Below are 24583 nucleotides of genomic sequence, written 5' to 3'. Positions count from 1 at the left end.
CTTGTTTCGTTGCATTTATTTAATTTTGAAGGAATTCGCTGTTGCATTTATTTAATTCTGAAAGAATCTGAAGTAATATTTAAATGGAAAACAAAAGCTCGCCTACACGATTTGTATCCTTTCTTTTCAAATGTCCTTTTGAATAAAAATAATAAAATATTTATTATTAATTTCATAAGCAGAAATTGGTATAATAAAATCTAGTTTATCGTATAATCTTTTAATCTTTTTAACATACTCTTTTATTAAATAATATAAAATCTAACAAATATTCTCTGAAAACATCCTTAAATAATGTAAATTTTTTTTCAACCTGCTATTAAATGACAAAAATAATATTATTACTCTATAACAGTTAATAAAGCATTTATTGAAAATTCACTTTAGCAGAAGATTTCAATCAAAGATTTTACTCAAATCAACTAAACTTTAAAAAATTGCTTTATTAAAAAGACATAATTTTATTCCAACGAAAATCTCCACGTGATTTGTATTAATTTAAAACGGGAAAAACCGAGATTTTTAAATTATAAAAGTTTTTACTATAGGAACTAATAAACATGGTAAACTAAAACTACTGGCAAAATTTTTTGATTCAATTACGTTCGTTACAGTTTTATAAGTTTTTAAGAAAACAATATCAACATTCTTTTAAGTCTTAAATTATTTATTTTGAAGTTCGTATTCCATTTAATATTTTTTCCATAAAATGCGAATTATTATTTTATTTTTTTCTCTCTTTAACTAGTATGTTAATTTTCATAAATATTTAAGCAATGAAGAAACTGCGTCCAAAGATATCATTTAACCAAAGTACAAATTCATTAATACATACTATCGGACAGAAACTTCATGCACATCACCATAAAGATAAAAAGAAATTTTTAATAATGCGTAAAGTTTTCATTTTATTTAATAGATTTGCATTTTGTAAATAAAAAAGCGATCTTGTTTATAATGCAATTGATATTTAAGTGCACTGAAAAAAAATATGAACAAAATTCCGGCATGAAGTATCGGCACTCTTTGGGTGTATCATCCGTAAAATCTATTCTACCGTGAAATATTATATTAAAATTTTTACAGCAACATTTATTTAGTTTGAGTGATTCAGTGATTTTATGATAATTACTACTGTAAAGATTTTAGTACGTCAGATTTTTTATTCCGCAGTATGTAAAAATGGTAAAGTGTAATGGCAGCCTGAGTGCCGGTACTTTTTACTGTAATTTAATAAGAATTTTTTTACCGTGTGTACGACATCTGATATGAACTGCTTTAATTCGTGTACGTTGCCTTACAAATTCTAATAATTCAACACAGTTTAATTAAAGTGCATTATACAGTGCTTTGTTTAGTTTAATCTTTGTTGATGAAAAATAAAATTTGTTTTTCAAAATTGTTAAAAAATATTTTGTTTCATAAATTCAAATACTTAGTGCTATAAATTTGATAAAAGTAAACTATGTCTTACCACGTACACTTGGAATCAAATGTGAATATTTAATTATAAAAGTATCAGTTCTACAATGAAAAGTGTCTGAATAGCATTTAAACATTTCACTATTTTGTAGTGAAATGTTTTTGTTTCATATGGAAAATTATATGTTTTTAATGAGAAGTATAGATATTGTTAGATAATATAGATAGTTAATATAGATAGATGAGATAGATAGTTATTGTGAAAATTACCAGTTTTATAATAAGGAGTGTGTATGTTATAGTGAAAAATGTTTGTTATATGGAATGGACTAATAAGTCTTAGAACGACGAAGATAAATGTATTTATTTTTTAGTATCAGTGGCTGAATTATAATGAAAAATAATTGTTTTTTAGTGTAAACTATGCGTTTTGTATTAAAAATATTTGTTTTATAGTGAAGAGTATGAGTTTTGTAATGAAAAGGATTGTTTTTCTAATCAAAAGTATCAATTTTATTATGAAGACTATGTGTTTTAGTGTAAAAAGTATATGCGTAAACTATGTGTTGTGCAATGGAAAATATCTGCTTTATAGTGAAAAGTACCTGATTTGTAACGAAAAGTATGTGTTTTATAGTGGAAAGTATCAATTTCAATATGATGATTATAGACTTCATAGTGTAAACTATGTGTAAAAATATCTGTTTTCTAGTGAAAAGTACTGGATTTGTAATTTAAGTATGAGGTTAATGGGGGAAAGTATCTGTTTTATTGAGGAAAGTATCTGTTCTAAAATTAAAAGTATGTGTTTTATAATAAGAATCAATTTTCTAGAACAGAATGCTATATGAATGAAAGTTCACCTTCTATAGTGGAAAGTATACATTCATTATTAAATAAATAAAAATGGTATTGTTTTTTTCATGGGAGAATTGAAGCGTTGCATTATTTAAACATTAAAACATTTAATTACTTTAACTAAAGAAGAATAAGTTTTTTTCGTGCAAATTATTCTTTACATGGTGTAAGGGAAAAACAAATAATTACCTCTCAGCCAACTGAAGCGTGAACAACACTTGTATTTGATAAGCAAAATCGACTCTTGAAGACTTTTGCAATATGAATAAAAAGAAAAATGAGAACATAAAAAATATTCCATTTTTTACAAAAATATTCCATTAGCTTAAAAATTATGAGTCTTTTAAGATCCTTTGCTTATAAATAATCATATATTCTTCAAAAATCATATCATCTTCCTAATAAATACACATACAAATAATGAAAGATGCTGTTTCATTTATAATGAAACATTTATGAATGCATTACTTTTTTAAGGAAAAATAGTTTGTTTTCAAACCAAATTTTTTTTATAAATAATGCATTTCCTCAATTATTAGAATATAAAAAAATCTAGAAATGAAAAATAACATTTATTACAAAGCAATTTCTTTCTTCTTATAAAAATTCCATTTAAATAAGCCTCTCAGAATATTCCGATTAAATCCAATAAGAAAGAAGTGACATTAAAGGAAAAGTCGGTGAAAAAAGAGGGTGGATTTGGCTTGAAAGATTAGCAGGATTTTTTTTCTGTTCTGAATGATATGAAAGTTGAATTATGATTTCTCGAATAAAAGTCTCATTTTTATAAAATAGGAAGCATAGGAGGAATTTCTAATTTCGTATTGATCTGTTTTTTTAGTTACTCCGGTTCATTTCTTTTTTTTAAAAAGAGTTTGTTAATGACATGGAAAAGCATTATATTCTAAGGCATATTTATTATAGATATTTCGCTGAGAAAACATAGCGGGGTGTGGAAAACTTGGTTTCTAAATTTATTGAAGTTTATATGACATTTATCGGAATTATTGTCATTATCAATATAAGATATAGGGAATGAATATTTATAAATAAGAAGCATAGAAGGAAATTCTAAATTAGTTCTAATCTTTTTTGTTGTTGTTGTAAATTCCATCAGGATTTTTAATTTTGGATTATATTTGTTTATGATATAGAGAAACGTTAAATTGTAAGACACATTTATAGACACTTTTCTCAGAAAATCAAATTTGATGCTGAAAATCTAATTTTTAAAATTTTTGAGCATGAAATAAAAATTGTTGTAGTTATAATTATTTGTACTGAAATCAAGCTCTGTGAATCAATTTATACAATATACAGATTAATGGAGGAAGATATAAGTTAGCACCGATTTGTTTTTCAGGTATTTCCGTCCATGTTTTTTTTAAATGTAAACAAATAAACAAAAATGCTATATATATTTATATGTATTTATATATTATATGTAACATAATACAGTTAAAAAGCAATTGATGAAAAACGCAAAGGTTCTCGTCAGGACGCATTCCCTTACGATAGAAAAAGAAACTTTTCAAAATAAAGAATAATTATTCTAAGATAAAAATCTTACTTTACAATTGCGTTTATGCCTCTAAATAGTAAAAAAAACCGATGTAATGGTAAATGAGTTCGAGATGAAAGACGAAAAACAGAAAACAAATATATGAAGTAAAATAAGATAAATAAGTGTAAAATTTAGATGTCCTAGTCTAACAGTTAACAAAAAGTGTTAAGAAAAAAAATATCAGGAATGTGATTTTACTTATATCGTATAAAATAATCGGAATAAATTGTATGAAGCAAGTTAAATTCTTAGTGCTGTATATATATATATATATATATATATATATATATATATATATATATATATACTCATCTATAACAATGAGCTCTCCCAGGTTTTCATGGTTTCTAGCCCAGAAACAATGTTTTCATTGGGCACATTAGGACCCATAATCTTCATAGAACAATCCCTGACGTCTGTAAGCTACTTGAACATACTTCCAGACAAGGTTCACCCATTCATAGCAATAGTTTTTCGTTCGGGGGATGGTGTTTACCAACAGGATAATGCACTATGTCATTAGGGTAGAATTGTCATTGATTGGTTCGAGGAACATTGCATTGATTTTCAAGTCATGTCTTAGCCCCCAAATTCACCTGACCTTAATCCAATAGAGCATTTGTGGTTCTACTTGGAAAACCAAATTCGTGCTGCCACGCTACCCCCTCGCAATGTGAGGGAATTGCAGGACTAGGTGGTGAGCGCTTGGTACCAGATACCTCAGACTACCTATCAGCACCTTGTGGAGTCAATGCCACGGCGGGTGCTAGCAGTTTTGAGGGCTAAAGGTGGTCCTACTTGTAGCAGGGTGGTCATAATGTAATGACTCTTCGGTGTATATATATATGTCAGGTATATATGCCGAGTTACTTCAAACTACACCATAATGCGATGATGTTGGTTATCATCAACTAATTCAATTAACCATATGATCAATAACAATAACAATAATATTTATTCCTCAATAACAATATGAGTCACATAGACTCTAACCACTTAGGTTCGAACCACACAGGTTTCAGGTTTTACCTAAAAACAACCAGTTTCACTTAGAAACTACACATCAACTCACTAACTCTTCATTTACATCGAGAAAGTTCGTTGCTTTTCGTTAAAGAGAGCGACATCTGGCGTACTAACAGAGAGGCTGTAGTCTCGCATGTTATATATATATATATATATATATATATATATATATATATATATATATATATATATATATATATATATATATATATATATATATATATATAGCGCTTATAAAATCTAGTTCGATATTGAAAATTAAATTGAAATTTTAATTGAAGTTGTTGGAACGATAATTATTGTTATGAATATTAACCCCAATGATTGTAATCTTTACGAAAAGTGTGAGTAATATATATTTTCACTCTGAAGTGCTTCTCTATTTTTCTTTTTGTCAGTGTCTTAAATTTTTTTTATTTATGACCTATAAAACATTCAATTATCCAAAATGTTTATTCTATAATATTTGAATACACATTCATCGTACGGGATAGGAAAAATTATATATAATCACGAAATTAACAGGCATATTACCCCACTATAAAAGAAGTTTTGATATTTTTATCATTTGTGTATTTTCCTGGTGACTTAAGGTATCAGATTAGGAAAAACAGATTTTTACAAACTCATTAAACTGAGAAAAAAACTATACTCAGTAATATCCAAAATTAAGAATGATGTATTGCACAACTGTTAACACATTATAGTCAAGATTCACCACAATCAAGCATATTTCCAAATTAATTTTCTTGTACATAATTTTTTCAATTCAGTTAAATTTGATTTTGAGTCATTCAGTTTGTAAAAAATATGCTTTATAAGTGTAACTTTAAAGAAATAAAAAACAGGTTTCAAATATTAATTAGGCGAAGTGTTCAATCCATGGCATTCTTGTTAATTTTATTAATGATAAATAATTATTAAAGAGCGAAACTATAAATTTCCAGTAAAACTAGTTTTTGAGTAAAATTAAACAGGTCTGTAAGTTGGCAATCAGCACTCAAGATAAATTTTAAATAATTTATGAACAAAGATGCATCTGTAGATAGTATTGCAACATTGCTTAACATTACAGATAAATATTTTGTTCAATAAATATTGTGTTTTATAGGTAATTAAATTCCTAAAGTTTTTATATTTAAAATTATGCTGTGAATATTAGTTCCAATAATATTTTTTAATTAAAACAAGAAGCAGTGGAAAAATTTCGAACTTTGTATTCATCTAAAATTTTATTGATTTTTGTTTAATTTTATTAAAATAATGATAAAAAAACCTGGAATTATAAGGCATTACTATTTTAGAAGTTTCAGCGTGGCTAATATTGGTTACTAAACTTCGAAATTAATTTTAATATATGTTTTAATATGTATTTAATATAGATTAATTTTAATATATATAATTAATATATATTTAATATGTATTAATTTTGATATATAGTATTTTCATTATGTTAATACAAATTGTCATAATTTCTTTAATAAAAGAAGCATAGGGTAGATTTTTAATTTTATTCTAATCCTTAATTTTTTTTTACAATTTGTCAGTTTTTTTTAAGTAACTATGACTTAGAAAATTGTTGAATCAGGTGACATGTTCAACTTACAAAGAATATAATGCAATGTATGTTAAGCAACAGAAGAATGATTTTCGAAATTTATTGAAATTAGATGAACTATTAGATTAGAACTTTCTCATAATGAGAGCAATGTCTTGAAAATTGTCAATTGTGTATCTTTCTCTCCACATTTAACAGTGTTGTAGTGATTTAAAATTAGGTAACGTACCGACTAATACTTTTATTATTGAGTAAGTTGCTGCAATAACTTTTATACTTGTTTTTAAACTTCATAGTTGAAACAATAGTAAATTATTACTATCTACAAACATTTAAAAAAGGAAGAAATGCAATAACTTGTTTCTCTTATCTTGAAAATCGAATTCTAAAGTAGTTAAGTCTAGACACAAAAAACTTATCTCCAAGAGACGTCCAACATTTTCTTCAACAACTTGGCTGAACTGGGGTAGAAAACTAGCTTTAAATCACTTCCGCTAAATTACTTTCTTTGTCGTAAGGTAAAAGATAAGATATGGGCTAGAAAATGAAGTAGTCATTTCGTTCAAAAAAAGAAAATTAACCCTCAAGTTGGAAAAAAAAGAGGACCAGCAAACAAAAGAGTCCCCGGTCTGTTCGAAACCACAAAATCCCATCTCAGATGGAACAGACTTAGCGGAAACAAAAAACAAATAAGAAAATATCCAATGACAGAGCAGAGAATGAATGGCTTGGCTGACATTGAGTGACAGCTATCGATCCCGCCAAATCCACAGACGCCAACCGGAATAGGATACATCGTTAATCTATGGGTTCTGGACCGTCAGATGAAAAAAAGCCTTCCAGTCCAATGGACATCGCGTATATGGGATGCCAGAAGACTGAAAGCCTCTCTGTCGACAGCAAAGCAAGAAAAATATGTAATGGTGTTTCCTAGAAAATCCTAGTCATAGAGACATTTGGAATTTCTTTATTCTATGCAAAGTCCATTACGGAAATGCTGACGTAGTTTTTATGTAAGTTCAGGGCTGGAGAATTCTTGTAAGCACAGCAATTTTCACTGTTTTATAAAGTAAAAATATGCTTCTGAAGCTAGTAATGTATATTTCTAAGTATATAGCATGATCGATTCAGTCAGGTTCTATGCGAGTTGCTTGAAGAAAAGGACACGCTTTTGCATTTTTTTGGGAATAAGAAAGGTTTATTTTTTCTTACTTCGTTGCTCACGCATTGAATAGTTGAACTGATGAAAAACACAATATAAATTGAGGAACAAAAATAAAAAAGTGTAAAAATATAGCTTCTACTGTCATGAGCGCTGCGTAGTAATTTATGCGTGACATTATTTGAGTTAAAGAGCGAAAAAAGAGATTTATTAAGATTTATCTGGTAGAGTGGGACAAAAATTTAAATTAATAAGAATGGATGGGACAATTCGGTGAGAGTTGTGATAATATTATGCACATGCAATTTAGATTGACATATTTTAGATAGAAAATTTCATATGAAAAATCTAAACGACAAAAAAGATTTACAACCCTGTTATCAGTGTTGTATTTAGCTTGAAATAATTGCAGTCTTAAGCCATCATACGTTCTAAACAGGTTTATTTAAAGGTAGGCTGGTATTGATGACAGTTCACGTCCCCACTCCTGCAAAGGAGGGGGAGTGGACAAGACTCCGGACAATTCCGGCACAGCTTATCAGGATCACATCATGATGAAAAGGACACGCAAAACTATGCGTTCTTACGTTTTATACCAACACAGATTTGAGGTAAAAAGGCACATTTCGTACATTCCTTGTAACCTTACGCATTAAAGAAAATCATTTACTGCTTCCTTATATGGAATTGAAAGAGGGAACGATTCTAAAAATAACTCTTCCTTTGAAATATAAATCTATTTATATTTCAATGGTATGTTTTCAGCCTTGAATTCCCAAAATAGAATCTCTCTACGCTTATTCTTTAACAAAGACATTTTATGAAAACGAAAGAGTTTTAATTCTTTTATTAATACAAAAGTATTTAATTTTTGTATTACGTATATATATATATATATATATATATATATATATATATATATATATATATATATATATATATATATATATATATATATATATATATATATATAGTGCTGATTGCACCACATTACTTCTCTTCCAGAATTTTATCTTTGATTGAATGAATACCACTAATTGATTAATTGATTTATGCCTTTAATTAATTTTTAATTCATTTACTTTTCACTGATTATTTTTTTTATTTATTAAGCTGCAGTTTCAATTATTTTATTAAGTGAAAAAAATTATGTTTCTAAAACTAGTAATGCATATTTCCAAGTATATAGCATGATTCGAATTGCCTGCTATTTGGTAATAAAAACACTGAAAAAAGCAATAAATACTCAAATTTAAAAAAAACTTGCTTTGTTTTTGATGAAGCCGTTTCGTGGTATATGCTTAGAGCAATTTTTTGCCAAAGTGACAGAATAAATATCGTCACTTTTTCAAGAAAACGAATTTCGTCAAAATTAAAGAAATATTTCGCCATTCTATTTTTTTTCCTGAAAAAAAAAAGACTGGTACTGCCCAATATATACAACCTTTCTAATAATTACGTATTGGTGGGCTTCATATAGCTGGATCAATGTTGGCTCACTGGAATGACAGATACAACTAAGAGATAAATTTCACACTTGCCTGACGCGGGACGTGGCAAACTTCTTGACAACCATACAGGGATCAGATTATTTCGTCCCCTTATTTTTTATCATTTAGTCTTCATCCTAGTCGTTTTAGGTAACAATCTCCCACAATGCACTACGATGAGGCCTCGATTTGAAGAAATGTTTTTGTCATACATTTGAGAATTCATGTTTTGTCACAAATCACGTCATTTTGTAACGAAATGATTCTCAAAATTAACGAAATACAGCTAAGGATTGCCGTATCGTCAAAAGTGAGTTTAATTTCTGAGAGTGAAGAGATCTATTTTTTCTCATTTTTATCTTTGTTGCTCACACATTGAATAATTGAATTAATAAAAATGTTATTTGGATTAAAGAAGAAAAGTAAAGTATTAAAAAAATAGTTTTTACTATCATGAGCGCTGTATAATAATTTGCACGCGACATTGTTTGAGTTCAAGAACAAAAAAATAAAAAAGATTTATTAAAATATATTTATCCGGGAAAGAGGGGCAAAAACCTAAACTAATAATAATCGATAGAGCAATTTGATTGGAATTATGATAGTATTATAAGTATAAAATTTAGATTGATATATTTTTGATTGAGTCTTCCAAATGGTAAATCCAAACATTAAAAAAGAGGCTATTTTGGATGATTCTTTTTTTCTAGTAGAATCAAATGTTGTATTGTTAGTTTTGACTGATATGAGTATATGATTGTATAGAACTTTTTGATTAATATTAATTGTCATTCCTGTGAATGGAGAAAAATTATTTAAACCTCTCACAGTTAGCCAGACGGTAAGGGATTTATATTCATAATGCTTTTACTAATAAGTAGTAGTAGAAAATTATTGTTTTGAGTTCGTAGCCAGTGGCCGGTAGACTCTAATGACTTAGTAATAACTTTTTTCTCAAATCTAATAAGTCAGTGACCGATATTGATAGGTCTTTTTCATTTAATAGTCACTTTTTGCAAACTTTTTTGTTGTTGCCCGAATAAAAAAAATTTTTTTGTTGAAGAAATTCTTATTAAAAATGATTTACAGCCATGAAAAGGTAATTCAATAATAAAAATATTATATATGTTTGACAAAATTTAGTTAAACATACTGAATTTAAAGAATTTTATTAAAAAATATTTGGGGAGAAAAAATACATTTACGGCATCTATACATTACCATTTAAGAATATGTGAATTGTTGAAGAACTCTTTTTCCACATGAATCCTTCACCACTAATTGATGGATTCTAAAAGATCAAAATTTAAAATGGTGAGATATGACATTTTATGGAAAATTTTGTTTTTCAGAGTCTCTTTCTACATTAATATATTTTTTTTATCATAAAACGATTTAAAAAAAAGCAACGAGAAAAAGTGACCGGTTGCTTATTTAATTTTAATCATTACTTTTTTGTGAAACATGGTTATTTTCTGGTCTACTTATCTTTAGTGAATGTCAGCAGAGAACAGTATGCAATGGCCAAAATTATTGTTATATTTTAACTAATGGGGAAAAACAGATCTCTAATATGGTGAATATTATATTATTTGCACCCTTTACTCTAAAACATTCTGTACCATAAATTAATAGCTAGCTCAAAACTTTATTCCTCGACACAATTTGAGCTTTTCTACGATATACATCATGGATCATATATCTTGAAGTTTGCTTTCGAAACGACAATTCGTGTCAGCCAAAAGCCAGGAATCGAAATCGAGTAAATCATCAATATATCCGGGAAAGAGAAAGCCGGATTTCAATACTTCAGTAGAGAGAAGTTGTAATTTGAGTCTGCAGTCTACGAAACGCAAACTGGTAACGAATCTGCTCTATTGAGTTAACCGGACCGGTATCAAAGCCTGCGTGGCAATATGGATTCTTGTTAACGAGCATCCAGAGAAGTTGGATTTGAGTTGGGATTTTCATGTAGTAACGTGTATTTCTGCAGAGGGAAGCAACTTGGGTTATTCCTCGTATAGTTTGAGTGGATTGATGGTTTGGAGGAGTGGTTCTCATGGAATTAATTGGAGATATTGCTCAACAGAAATGATCGTAAATATGGAAGCGGGTGGATTTAGTGAGAATGTATTGTTCAATTGTTTCAATTTATTTAAGTTTAAAATGATATTACATTATTTGAACTTTAAAAGTTCATCCTTTTTAAGCGAAAAAATATTTTTTCAGTTTGAGTTATAAAAACTAAAGCTTGTTTATGCTGTTTTTCTTATTCAAAATTAAAAGGTTTAAATGAGTTACTTCAAATCACTTTTTTACTATAAGAGTAATTTGTAATAATAGATTTACGATAAATTGTTTTTCAATAATGTAATAAAGAAAATGCGACAAAAAAGCTTTAGAAATACGAAGCAACTACTGTTTTTTTATATTTAAAAAAAAAATATTTTTTCAGAAATTTTATTGCTAAATTTGTAGCATTGAATCTCGTACATTTTTTTGAACTTAAAAATATCATAATGATTTTTTTTTGATATAAAAGTTTTTGAGAATAAAAGTTTGGTCAAAATTACTAGAAAACGATAAAATTTACGGAGTTTCTGGCTCCGTGAACAACAAAAATTGCGATAATTTTTGAAAAAAATTCGGTAGAGCAGCACTTTGGTAGTGATTTTGTAAAAATTAACAAATTTGTAATATCTGATAAAATTTGGAAATTTTAACTTGTTACTTTAGAGCCTGGCATGAAAGCCGATTCAGTAAAAATTTTCAGTTTTGCATTCTTTATTAAATGTCTGATAATAGGAATTATAATTTTGAAAATTAGAATTTTCTGTAAACAGTTACCATATGAGCGAAAAATTGCGAATTAAATTTAAATACCATATGCTTTGGTTTTAATAACCAAAATTATAATTGTTTTCAGCATACATCACGGTAATTTTACCAGAATTGCTTTTTTTCCTGACTGATTAGTGATTAAAAATTATATTTTCGTAATTGTTCAATAATTAAAGCATAGTTTCAGAGAATATATACAAAGATTGATTATAAATTGATTTAAATTAGGCGTTTTCTCTAAAAAAAATAATAATTTGGCAAGTAAATAATTTAAACTTACCTTTTTATTTCATTTAAACGTTTTGTATGAAATCATTTAAGTCTAGTAACGTATTAACAATGTAAGAGAAACCAGGGTAAAATAATCATTTTAAAAGTGATGAAACTTATGTATAGTGAAATAAATACCATATCTGCTTTAAAGAACACTTTACTTTTAGCTGCAATGCGAAATTTAAAAAGTAAGAAAGAAAAAAAATTCCATGTATTTTTATCATGCGAGAAATCATCTTGTCAACATCAACTCAACAATGGAAAATCACAATATCAACTGGGATATTATGATTCTTTTACTTTTTTATCATGTTCTTTTTTATATTTCCTTGCTACATTGTTTCTTTATATTATCCTGTTATTAAAAGTAATACATAGGTTTCTATATCTACAATACAAGTAATACATCTGTACATTATGCATGTTAATATATTGCCAAATATAAGTGCTGTTAGTCCTGCACTTAAAATACTATACATATGTTTCTCATTGTTAACAGTATTTAGAAGATTTTGTTCTCTTTAAAAGCTTAAAAAGAATGTTTACAGAATTCTTTGCTTATCAAATTATATTTCCCGAATAATAAATAAATATATATATATAAATATATAAATAAATTTATAAATAAATATATAAATAAATAAATAAATAAATAAATATATGAATAAAAATAAATATATAAATGAATATATGAATAAATAAATATATAAATAGATATATAAATAAAATATATTTCTGTGATAAATTTTATTGAATTCTATCGATTATAAATTTAAAGGAAATATTAAAAACTTTTAAAAAAACAGTCTAGGTTGGTAACTAGTTGGTAACTAATATTCCGCTTTATATGAACATAAAAATTTAATATTTTGAAGAATAAAAGCAAGGACTATATGAGAATTTGTGACATGAAGATTACAGGAATTTAATAAACAATTTAAATAATCATTACAGATGGTAATGTAGGTAAACAACTTTATGTTTTTTCCCTATTTTTTCAGATGTTTATAAATGGATTAATTTTAGGAACATCAGAAAAGTATGTTGATGTTTATGTTATAAAAATTAATTGTCCTATGATTTATTTATACCTGTTAAATAAATTATGGATAACAAGAATTTATTAAAATAAATCATGTGGGATATCACTCACAATTTATTTTAATCATGAGTAATATCATAATAAATTATCTTTGAAAAATTCTAGAAATATTAGCACTGAAAAATATTAGAGCTCTTTTTATTTCATTTATTTTTTTATTTTATATTTTATTTTATTTTTTTTTGCTGAAAAGAAAATCGTCGGCGAAATTTTTTAAATATTTAAAGCTGTTTTGCTCCACCTTTTTTCCTTTTTTTGGAAAAAAGAAACATTATTAACCATTGCGTTTTATGGAAAAGCAAACTGGGGTTTAAGTAATGGCATGTAAGAATAATTCATGAGATATAAGGACTCGTAGAAGGTTGGAATAAAAAAAGATCGCCTATTTAATGATGCATGCCGTTTTTATGCATACTTTTCTTAAAAAAATATAAACAAATATTTTTTAAACTTTAGCTGAGGTAAATAATCTTCAAATATTTCAAAATTTTGGTTAGTGTTAGAAGCCGGATACTCGTTAGAAAATTTATATAAATTTATTTTATTTATTTATTTATTCAAATCGAACCCCGAACTATCTAGAATATTCCAATAAAAAGTAGTTTTTTTCCAGCATTAAACAATTGCTTGATATCCAAAGTAGTTTTGAATCCCCAACTATGAAATTTCGAACCCAACCCAAAAGACAAAAGAACTTTTTTGCAGTAAAGTATTTTATTAAACTGGCATTTGTGAGAACTTTTTGAGTAAAAGCCACTTTCATTTGCTTCAAATGAGAGGCAACTAAATACACTGCTTGCCAATTGCTAAGGAACAGTTAAATTTTTTGGAATAATTGACAATAGACGTTGATTGATGAAATGAAACTAAGTACATAATTAGGAGAGACAATGTGCATTTATTATAATGCAAAATGGCTCAGTCATCGACATATCAAAAAACAATAAAAGTAACACTATAAAAGATGCTCATCGAGCAATTTCCAAACATCCATGAAAAATGGGTCTTTTTTGCTACAATGATACAGGAATGAGTATCTGAAAAAAAGGTATGATTACCTCGAACACTACTGCACATTTTGCATCTGTTATTCATGTTGTCCACTGAATTATCGAAGACTCCTTGGGGGATATTGCCCCACACATCTCTCAAGGCAGTTTTCAGCTCTTGCACGATTTAGAAAGGCCGTGTTCTTTGTGAAACACGTCCGTCAAGAACATCCTAGGTACACCCTATAGTATTTAGGTTCGGGGTGTACAGGCCATCGCATACAGTCAATATCTTTAGTTTCCAGTGCGTGTGATACCAAAACGCACCTGTGAGGTCGCGTATTATCATAAATAAACAGAAAATCTGGACCTACCACACTCCTGAAAGGGCAAAAAGATCCAGACTAATCTCTCTCTAATATCGTTGTGATGTTACGCAACATCGCTCAAAGATGTTAAGCGGTGCCCAGACATTGTGCATGATGCTTGCCCAGATCGGCACGCCTGAGCCCGATCACGTCATGAACCTATTTTTGCGCTCTCTTTCTCCGCACTAACTGGTAGCCAGTATAATTTGTCATAGTGAAATGGGATTCTCTGGAGAACATCACTCTGGACCACTGCTGGTTACCCCATCCAACACGTTCCTTACACCAACGTATTCTTTTTCAACAATGGTGCGGTTAAAGCGGGATGTATCGAACAAGTTTCCATGCTTGTAAGCTAACTTGATTTTATCGCAGTAAGATAGTTCTGGCAGAAGCATATGTACCGGTAGTGGTTGTAAAGTCTAAAGCAATCTGCTCAGGAGTGACAATTTTGTTCCTTTTCGTTACTGGGAATGCATATTGTTCCTCTTGCGGTGTGGTGTTCCTACAACGACCACTGATATGCTACGGCATAGCATTTACACCTTTAGCAGTTTTTTTAATCCCGAGATGACACTTTTTGCCACTCTCATTACTGCGGCCACAGTGGTGACATTTCGATCTGCTTCCAGTCGTCTAACTGCTCGTCCACGATCATAAGATGACCACGATCAAATGAAACGTTGTCCTCTGCAGAGGAGAAGGTTTTCCAGCTTTGGTAGCCCCACGATTTGAGCGGGAAGTCGAGTCCTTCAATGTAAAACAGTGCCATACCATGCACACGTGGTTCCTTCGCAGGTTAATCAAAGTGTTCACCCACCTCTTACTAAACGTTGGCACTGATGCTTGACTTCAATGATCTATTGAGAATCGTGTTTTATGATCAGTTCCACTGTTGGGTCAAAAAAAGGTGAACTTTGGGACATACATAATAATATTTGAAGCTTAACAACAAATAAGCAACAGAATATCTCGAAACGGCGGAACGAAAATCTAAACTGATACTTATAAAATCTCAGATTAAAATAACATTTCCCTAAAATTAAATAAACTATTTATACTTGTTACGTGTAGTTTTAAAAGCTTTATAAAAATGGAAGGAAGCTTTGTTATGAATTTTTAAAAATGAAAAAAAAAGTAGAACGCCGGTACGTCTTAGGCACAAAATACTAGTTAACTTCTAAATCTGGAACATAATTCTTGCTTACCTAACTGCCTTATGTGTAGTATTCTTGACTTTCGCAGATTAATTAGGTACTTTTACGATCTTATCTTCGTTACTTAATTTACATTATTAAGGAATATTCAGTATCGGATCTAATTATACTATGATCCTCATTAATTCAGTTATTAAAGATACTTCATAATCAGATTAGTGGACCCTGATGTAACACTTTTTCACGTTAAATGACATTAGTTTTATGTTTTCAAAAAAGCAACATTTCTAGGTTTTTTAGTTAATTAGAAGCTTTATTAATGAATATCAATTATTTTTATAATCTTATTATTGGTTACAAATACCTAAATACTACGCTGTTTTCATCTAAAGGAGATTTAATAGTGTCTACTGGGAGATGCGAGTAGCAAACTGTATTGAGGAGAGAATTTTAGACAAAGAAGCTTAGGCCGAATGTTTTCAGAGAATTCTTATAATTCAAACAGGATCTAAACTCGTCGGTCTCTGAGCGAGTCATGCATAGTCCAGTCATCGTTACAGGACGGATGAGATTCGGGCGAATGTCAGTTTGCAAAAAAATCTTCTTAAGCACCAATATTTTTTCTTGCTAATCATACCTTAAAGTATTTTAAACTCTTCTGCATATATAATCCCTATTTTAACTAATGAATTTGTACCATGATTAATCGTCTTCTTACGATGGTTGGGCAACAGCTACTTAGGTTATATTTTTATGTTTTCAAATGTACTCAGTTATTGAGAATTATTTTTTAAAGTTACTGAATCTCGTCACAGAAACATATTCCCATGACCATGTACGTAAACACGTACACTCATTGATATATTTTATAATATATAAAATATTTTATAAAATATTTTATATTTTATAAAATTATTAAACAGTAAACTAGGCCATTCTGTTTCATGTTTACCAAGGAATTGTCAAATATACCGTACTAGTTGTTTTACTACTAAAAATGTGATTTTATAATTAATCAAATATTAATTCTAGACTTCACTAAATTTTTAAATAATGCATTTTGCGTAAAATGCCATTTTATTTTGCAACTGCACTGGTTCAAATTAGATTAATAACAGAAGAAAATTAGGAAGTGGAATGGTAGGCTATTAGTGCAGCAAAAAACAAAACCATTATCTCGTTTTTCATGATAGATAACTTGTATGAATACAACAACAATATCCAGCAACAAATCAATAATTACAAATCGATAGGCTTTGATATGCGATTAAAAATTAAAATAAATAATTTTAAAATATTTATTAACCTAATTTAGTTTTCGATTGTTATGGTTTATCCGCAGTTAAAGAAAAAAATCGTTAAGCTTGCTTTTGTTTGATTTTGGATTGCTAAGGATCAGTGTTTTTCGCTTGTTGTACAGTTTTTTAGTTAAGTTTTTAATTATTATTATCGTAAGAATCTTTAGTTCAGTCAAGAATATATTTACAAATTAATTGCTTTCAGAGACCTCCAAACATAAAGACAAATATATGAAAAAAATACGAACTAAATTTACATCAAGTGAAAAGCTTTTAAAACATTTCTTAACACCAAATGTTTCAAAAGTAATCTTCAATAAACATTTTTTATGTGGCTGCATTTTAATGGATTCGTGATTATTTTACATATCTCATTTCTTTTAGGAGTAATTTTATACTCTAGAAAAGCAGACATAAAATTTTCGAAATACTCTCTTTAAAGACCTCAAAAAAAAAAAAACTTTAGAAATTATTGGAAGGCTTTCATTTCACCTTTATTTTTTCCTCAAAAAGAAAAATAACATTTTAACACAGCTTTTAACACATAAAAAGTTGTTTTGCAATTTAATATTTAGTTGTTTTTTTTTTTCGTGAAGGTTAAAAAAAAAACCCAGCACCAGCTATTTCGTTTACGGAAAAATAAATAAGGTTTCAAATGATAGTAGGTATATTATCCATAAAAAGCTAGTTTTGCAGCGTGGTAGTGAATAATAAACATTGCTTATTTTAAAATTTATTTTAAGTTTTCGTACTTTTCGTGCACGTGTTTTGAAGAAAAGATTAGAATTTAATTACAAATACCCTAAGAGTAATTTTGCATAAAATATTTTTAAAATGTTGATTTCACTGAATATTTTGTCAGAATAAAACGAGTTTAAAAAATATTATTTTTAAAGTATCGAAATGATTGAAATAATAAGTTTTATGTTTTTGATTTTAAAGGAAGTTTAATTAATTATCTTTCAATATTATTTTATACACAGTTTCTGTTGCGGCAAACACTAACTCCAATTAGATTGCGCCACCAAAAGTATTCAGAATATGTAGGTTACTCTGAGTATGGCAAGAGAAAAAAGAGAGAACTGGAAATATCGTTGAATTGGCTTTTTGAAATATCTTTGGAACGCTGTGTTTTGTTTTGTTTTTTGTTGTTTTTTATTTAAAATAAATGTTTTGTTTTGCCTGTTTTTAAACGTTATCAATCAATAGACAAGATGCCTCTCACAAACACAGTCAATCCGGTTAGGAACGACATTTCTGGCGCCCCCGGGTGGGCGGCCTTGTCTTAAGGATTGGTAAGAAAGGTAGGCGAAGATTTATTAATTTCCATTTTGAAGATTAAATATTTGACAATTTGAATACTTTTGAAGATTTGAAATATATATATATTTTTATTTGAATATTTGATACCAGAACGGTAATTTATATGTGCTTAGAATCGATAGTTTCAGAAGCTAAGAATTTGATATTAAGATAGTAAAAATGGAAATAATAAAAAGAAATAAAACCGCTCAAAGAGCTTCATTTACTAAGGCCTACAATAAACTAGAAAATTTATTAATTGGCGATAGTGTGACGTATGAAGAAATTGAAACGGATCTTTGTTTATTTAAACAAAAGGTAGACATTTTGGAAATAACACATAATAGTTATTTAGATAGTTTGCAAGATGAAAAAGAATTCGAAACTGAATATAATTCCGTTGAAGAATACAGAGAAAAAGCTTTGAGAATTCAATTAAAAGCTAAACGTTCCTTAGATAATTTGAAAAAGAACTCGTGTGAAAACGAAATTGTTACTTCCGAAAACAACGGCGAATTACCGAACACTAAATCTCCGAAAGCTTTATGTCAACGGCTCCCCGAAGTTGAATTATATAAATTCGGCGGAGACTTGAAAGATTGGTTAACGTTTTGGAACCAATTTAAAAATATTCATGAAAATGTTAATTTAACGAAAGCTGATAAATTTCATTATTTAATTCAGTCGACGAAGCTGAAATCGGAAGCTAGGGAAATTGTGGAATCTTTTCCTGTAACAGATGAAAATTATCCTTTAGCTGTTGAAAGTTTAACCGAAAGGTATGGCCGAAAAGATCTATTGATAGATTTTTATGTTAGAGAACTCCTGAAACTCGTATTAAATAATGCGAATAAGAATAAGAATGATTCTTTAAGTTGTTTATACAATAAACTGTCAACTCAATTGAGAGCATTAAACTCACTAGGAGTTACATCAGAGATGTGTGGTGTAATTTTGTATCCCCTTGTTGAAAGTTCATTACCATTAAATGTGTTACGCTCATTTGAACGCCAAAGAAAAAATTTAGAAAGCGAACAAAAACTATCCAGTCTTGATGCGATAATTTATTTTTTGAAAAACGAAGTACAAGCGGAAGAAAAAATAAAATTGAGTAGAACTGAAATATTTCATTCCCCCTTCGAACGAAGGAACTTGACACCACCGGCGAATCTGAATTTGAGAGATCGGAAATCGTCTGCGGCTGAATTAATTAGTCATAATTCAAACGATGATATCCTTTGTTTATTTTGTTTTAAAAACCACGAGACTCGTTTTTGCAAGAAAGCGTTTTATATGCCTTTAGAAGAAAAACAGTCTGTTATTAGAAGGAAGGGTTTATGTAAAATTTGTTTATTGAAAGGGCACCTGGCTTTTTCTTGTAAATCAAACATTAAATGTTCAATTTGCACAAGAAAACATTTAAAATTTATGTGTCCTGACTTAGAATGTAATCGATCGGATGAAAGAAAACAAGATAATAATGAAAGCGAAGAAAAAGAGACTGGCACCTTACATTCGCGCGTGCATGCAACTAAAGAAGTATTTTTACAGACTCTTGTAGTAATTATTAAGGGAAATAAAGCGCAGCGTAAAGCTAGAATTATTTTAGATACGGGTTCTCAAAAGTCTTATATTATGAAATCTACTGCAGAAGAGTTAGGTTTTGATTTTGAAAGGGAAGAAGAATTTTCGACCTCATTATTTGGAGGTAAGAAAACAGAAATTCAACGGCACAAATGTTATAAAATATATCTCGATAGCCTTGATGGTAAATATAATTGTAATTTAGATGCATTGGATCAGGAAATAATTTGTAATAATGTTTCTAGCATTAGACAAGGGCCGTGGATTCAAGAATTGAGACAAAAAAGGATATTTATAACTGATTGTGGGAATTCAGGACCTATTGAAGTTCTTTTAGGGGCTGATGTTGTTGGTAAACTATTTACGGGTAAACAAGAACAATTAAAATCTGGATTAGTCGCCATCGACACTAAATTAGGATGGACATTAATAGGGAAGGTTCCTCAGTTTGAAAACCATGATAATTTAAATATGACGGTTGTAAATATGCTTTCTCAAGAATTACCTGTTTCATTTTTATGGGATTTAGAATTACTTGGTATTAGAGACCCTGTGGAACAAAACACTAGAGAAGATACACAGAGGGCAGTTATGATTCATTTTCGAGACACAGTTTATCAAAATTCAGATGGAAGATACGAAGTAAGCTTACCATGGAAAAAGGATCATGCTTTATTACCGAATAATTATGGGTTGTCTCTTAAAAGATTAAAATCTACTAACAAGAAATTAGAAAAAACGGGATATGAAAAGAAATACCAGCAAGATTTTGATGAATGGATAGAAGAAGAAGTGATTGAGAAAGTTCCACAAGAAGAATTGTCAATTAAAGGTACACATTACCTCCCACATCGCCCAATTATTAAGGAAAAGTCAACGACAACTTCTTTGAAAATCAGACCCGTCTTTGACGCTTCAGCCAAGAATCCGAACTTCCCATCACTAAATGATTGTTTAGAGACTGGAATAAATTTTATTGAGACAATACCATCCATTTTGGCTCGATTTCGATTGTATGAAATTGGTGTTATTTCTGACATTAGAAGAGCATTTCGGCAAATCTCTCTAAATGAAAGAGATAGGAATTATTTACGATTTCTTTTGATTGATGAACAAAATGAACTGAAGACTTATAGACATCGTCGAGTTGTTTTCGGTCTAACCAGTAGTCCTTTCTTATTGATGGCTGTCATTCATCATCATCTGTCCAAACAGACATTCAAGATACAATATTCTGAAGAACAGTTGGAAAAACTCCGAAACAGTTTTTATGAAGATAATTGCGTAACGAGTGTACAAGATTTAACTGAATTAGAAACTTTTATAAAGTCAGCTACAGAAATTATGAAAGAAGGTCAATTTGACCTAAGAAGTTGGGAAAGCAACCAATTATTAGATTGCCCGTCTGCAGCTACTGAAGCGCGAGTCTTAGGCTACGTATGGGATAAAAACTTAGACTCGTTAAAAATTGATTCTGACTCACTGAAACTGGAAGAATTCGAAAAATTAACTAAGAGAAAAATTTTGTCCCTGATAAGCCGAATCTTTGATCCGATTGGATTTCTTGCTCCAGCTTTAATAAGACCTAAGCTTTTACTTCAAGCAACCTGGAAGACTAAAGGTCATTGGGATTCGGAAGTTAATGAAGAAATAAAGAAAAAATTCAATTCATGGTTCAAAGACTTACATTACTTAAATGATATTAAGATCCCAAGATGGTTGGGAGCTACTGCCTTATCTAAACTCAGCTTCCATACATTTGTTGATGCAAGCAAAACAGCTTATTCAGCTTGTATATTCCTAAGAAGTGAATCCCCTGATGGCTCTGTAAATGTCCAGCTACTCCAAGCTAAGTCAAGAATAACTCCACTGAAAAAAATAACGATCTCTCGTCTTGAATTGATGGGAGCAACTATTGGAGCTAGACTGTTCAATTCTATGGACTCTGCTTTAAAACTAGAAAAAGGAAACATTGACACCTACTTTTGGACAGATTCGTCGACTGTGTTAACTTGGATTAAGAGGAAAGAACAGTGGTCAGTGTTCGTGAACAATCGAATATCTGAAATAAATAGACTGACATCACCTGAGAATTGGTATCATGTACCAGGAAGTCAGAACCCGGTAGATCTTCTCTCGAGAGGATGTGGAGCTAAACAACTTCTGAAGTCCAAGTGGTGGCTAGGGCTTGCCTGGCTGAAGAATTCTAAGGATGATTGGCCGATGACAGTAGCTAATGTTAATGAAGAGGAAGTTGAAAAGGAAAAACGAAAGACTGTTGTTTCGGCTATCAATGTAGACTCGGAATCCATTGCAACTACTTTAGCATCCAGAATTTCGAAGTTTTCTAAGATAATCAGAGTTGTAGCATGGTTGTTACGCTTCCAGCCAAAAGCTAAAGATTTAAGAAAGAATGTTGATTTAACGCAAGAAGAAATAAGAAATGCACAAAAGACTCTTCTGCGGTCAGTACAAAAAGAGTGCTTCAATGACGAAGAAGGTAAAAAATCTTTGAAAAACTTTCAAGTGTTTTCAGATCATGAGGAGATACTTCGATTAAAGTCTAGACTTTTGAATGAAGATGAAACCCCTGAATTCATTGCGCCTTTGATTCTTCCGTCAAAGCATCTTGTTGTCACCCGACTTATTGAACAAGAACACCTGTTGAATAAACATGCAGGAACGTCCATTCTTCTAACAATCCTGAGGGAGAGATTTTGGATTATAAAAGGTAGAAGAACTGTTCGCTCCGTTATTGGAGGATGTGTCACCTGCAAGAGACAAATGGTTAAAAATCTTGAAGTACCATTTCCACCTCTGCCTCCTGATCGAACTAGATTATCGGCTGTATTCGAAGTGTCCGGTGTCGATCTGGCCGGACCTTTGATGACCAAGACTAATGAGAAGGTTTGGATCGTCCTTTTCTCCTGTGCTGTATATAGAACTGTTCACTTAGAGCTGATACCTTCTCTTAGCACAAACGCTTTTGTTCAAGCATTACGGCGTTTTATTGCTAGAAGAGGTAGAGTAGCTACACTATACTCAGACAATGGTACCAATTTCACTGGCCTCAACGCCTCCTTAAAGCGCCTTGATTGGAACAAAAGCATGAAAGAATTTGAAGTTTCCCAAATCCAATGGAAATTCAATCCACCATCCGCCCCATGGTGGGGGGGATTCTGGGAAAGATTAATCGGAATTCTCAAAGATCTCTTAAGAAAAAACTTGGGACGGTCATCTCTGACTCATGAAGAACTCTCAACTCTTGTTTGTGAATGTGAGTCGATCATGAACAATAGACCTTTGACTTATGTGTCTGAAGAACCAGATTTGAGAGCTTTAACACCATCTTCATTCCTTCACGACCTCCCTACTAACGACGTAGCCGACTTAGACAAAATTGACAAAACTAATTTAGACAAGAGATACAGATATGTTCAAAGATTGAGAGAAAGACTAAAAGAAAGATTCAGGGTCGAATATTTAGGTTTCTTGCGTTCATCTGTTTCCAAGAGACCTGACCAAATAAATATTGGAGACATCGTCCTGATTGGCAGAGAAGACAGAAAACGAATTTTCTGGCTGTTAGGAAAAGTTATTGAGCTGTTCCCTGGAAGAGATGGACGAGTAAGACTAGTCAAATTGAAAACGGACAAAGGGACTTTACTAAGACCTATTCAAAGACTATATCCCTTAGAGGTAACTGAAGATGCCAGTGAACATTAAATAACTATGAACATTTTTGGACGTTAAATACAGATTTGTATCTTTTAAAATTCTTTAAATTTTATAACATAACAATTGTATGTCTGCCATAATTTTAGTATTTTTTTTGTGATTTATTGTGTTGAGTTTTCTCCTACATAAAACTCAAGTGGGGAGAATGTTGCGGCAAACACTAACTCCAATTAGATTGCGCCACCAAAAGTATTCAGAATATGTAGGTTACTCTGAGTATGGCAAGAGAAAAAAGAGAGAACTGGAAATATCGTTGAATTGGCTTTTTGAAATATCTTTGGAACGCTGTGTTTTGTTTTGTTTTTTGTTGTTTTTTATTTAAAATAAATGTTTTGTTTTGCCTGTTTTTAAACGTTATCAATCAATAGACAAGATGCCTCTCACAAACACAGTCAATCCGGTTAGGAACGACAGTTTCCTTTCAAAGATTTTTTACATGTTATGAAAAAAATATGAGGATCTATTATGTAGACACATTTTTTAAATCTCATATCTGTGTTTAAAGCTTCTATCCTATTAAAATTTAATAAACTTGCAGAATACTAATCTAGAAGCAATACTGAGATTTAATTCGATGTATAGAAAAGTAACCTTTTCAAAAAATATATCTTATCCAAGTCTTTCTATAAATTTCAGTATACAGAAAAAGTAAAAAATATTTAAAAGTTAAAAGGCAGCGTTTGTGAGTCTGTGTCTGATTACACTAGTGCCGTTTGTGTTGCATTCTCAGAAATAAAACTCATACATTTAACAATTCAACGAGCAGAATTTAAGCAGAATTTCGTTTATTTTGAGAATATTTTGGCCATGAAATCACGTGATTTGTAACGAAGCATTTCTAAGCGGGCCAT

At 29.9% G+C, this 24583-nt stretch overlaps 1 protein-coding gene across 1 annotated transcript; it reads left to right on the top strand.

Moving 5' to 3' along the window:
* Positions 1-18590: 18590 nt before the first annotated feature.
* LOC147806053 (uncharacterized) lies at positions 18591-23720 on the top strand. Its single transcript, XM_087149514.1, has 3 exons — positions 18591-18974; positions 19095-19189; positions 19823-23720. Exons 1-3 carry the CDS (start codon positions 18591-18593, stop codon positions 23718-23720), a joined length of 4377 nt encoding a protein of 1458 aa, XP_087005640.1.
* The last annotated feature ends 863 nt before the right edge of the window (positions 23721-24583 follow it).

The sequence above is a fragment of the Parasteatoda tepidariorum genome, chromosome 8 (genome assembly GCF_982258835.1).
Source record: "Parasteatoda tepidariorum strain Cologne lab strain chromosome 8, Ptep-v5.0, whole genome shotgun sequence".
NCBI classification, from domain to species: Eukaryota; Metazoa; Arthropoda; class Arachnida; order Araneae; family Theridiidae; genus Parasteatoda; species Parasteatoda tepidariorum.
The sequence above is the reverse complement of the archived record's forward strand: the minus strand, read 5'-3'. Positions and strand labels throughout refer to the sequence as shown.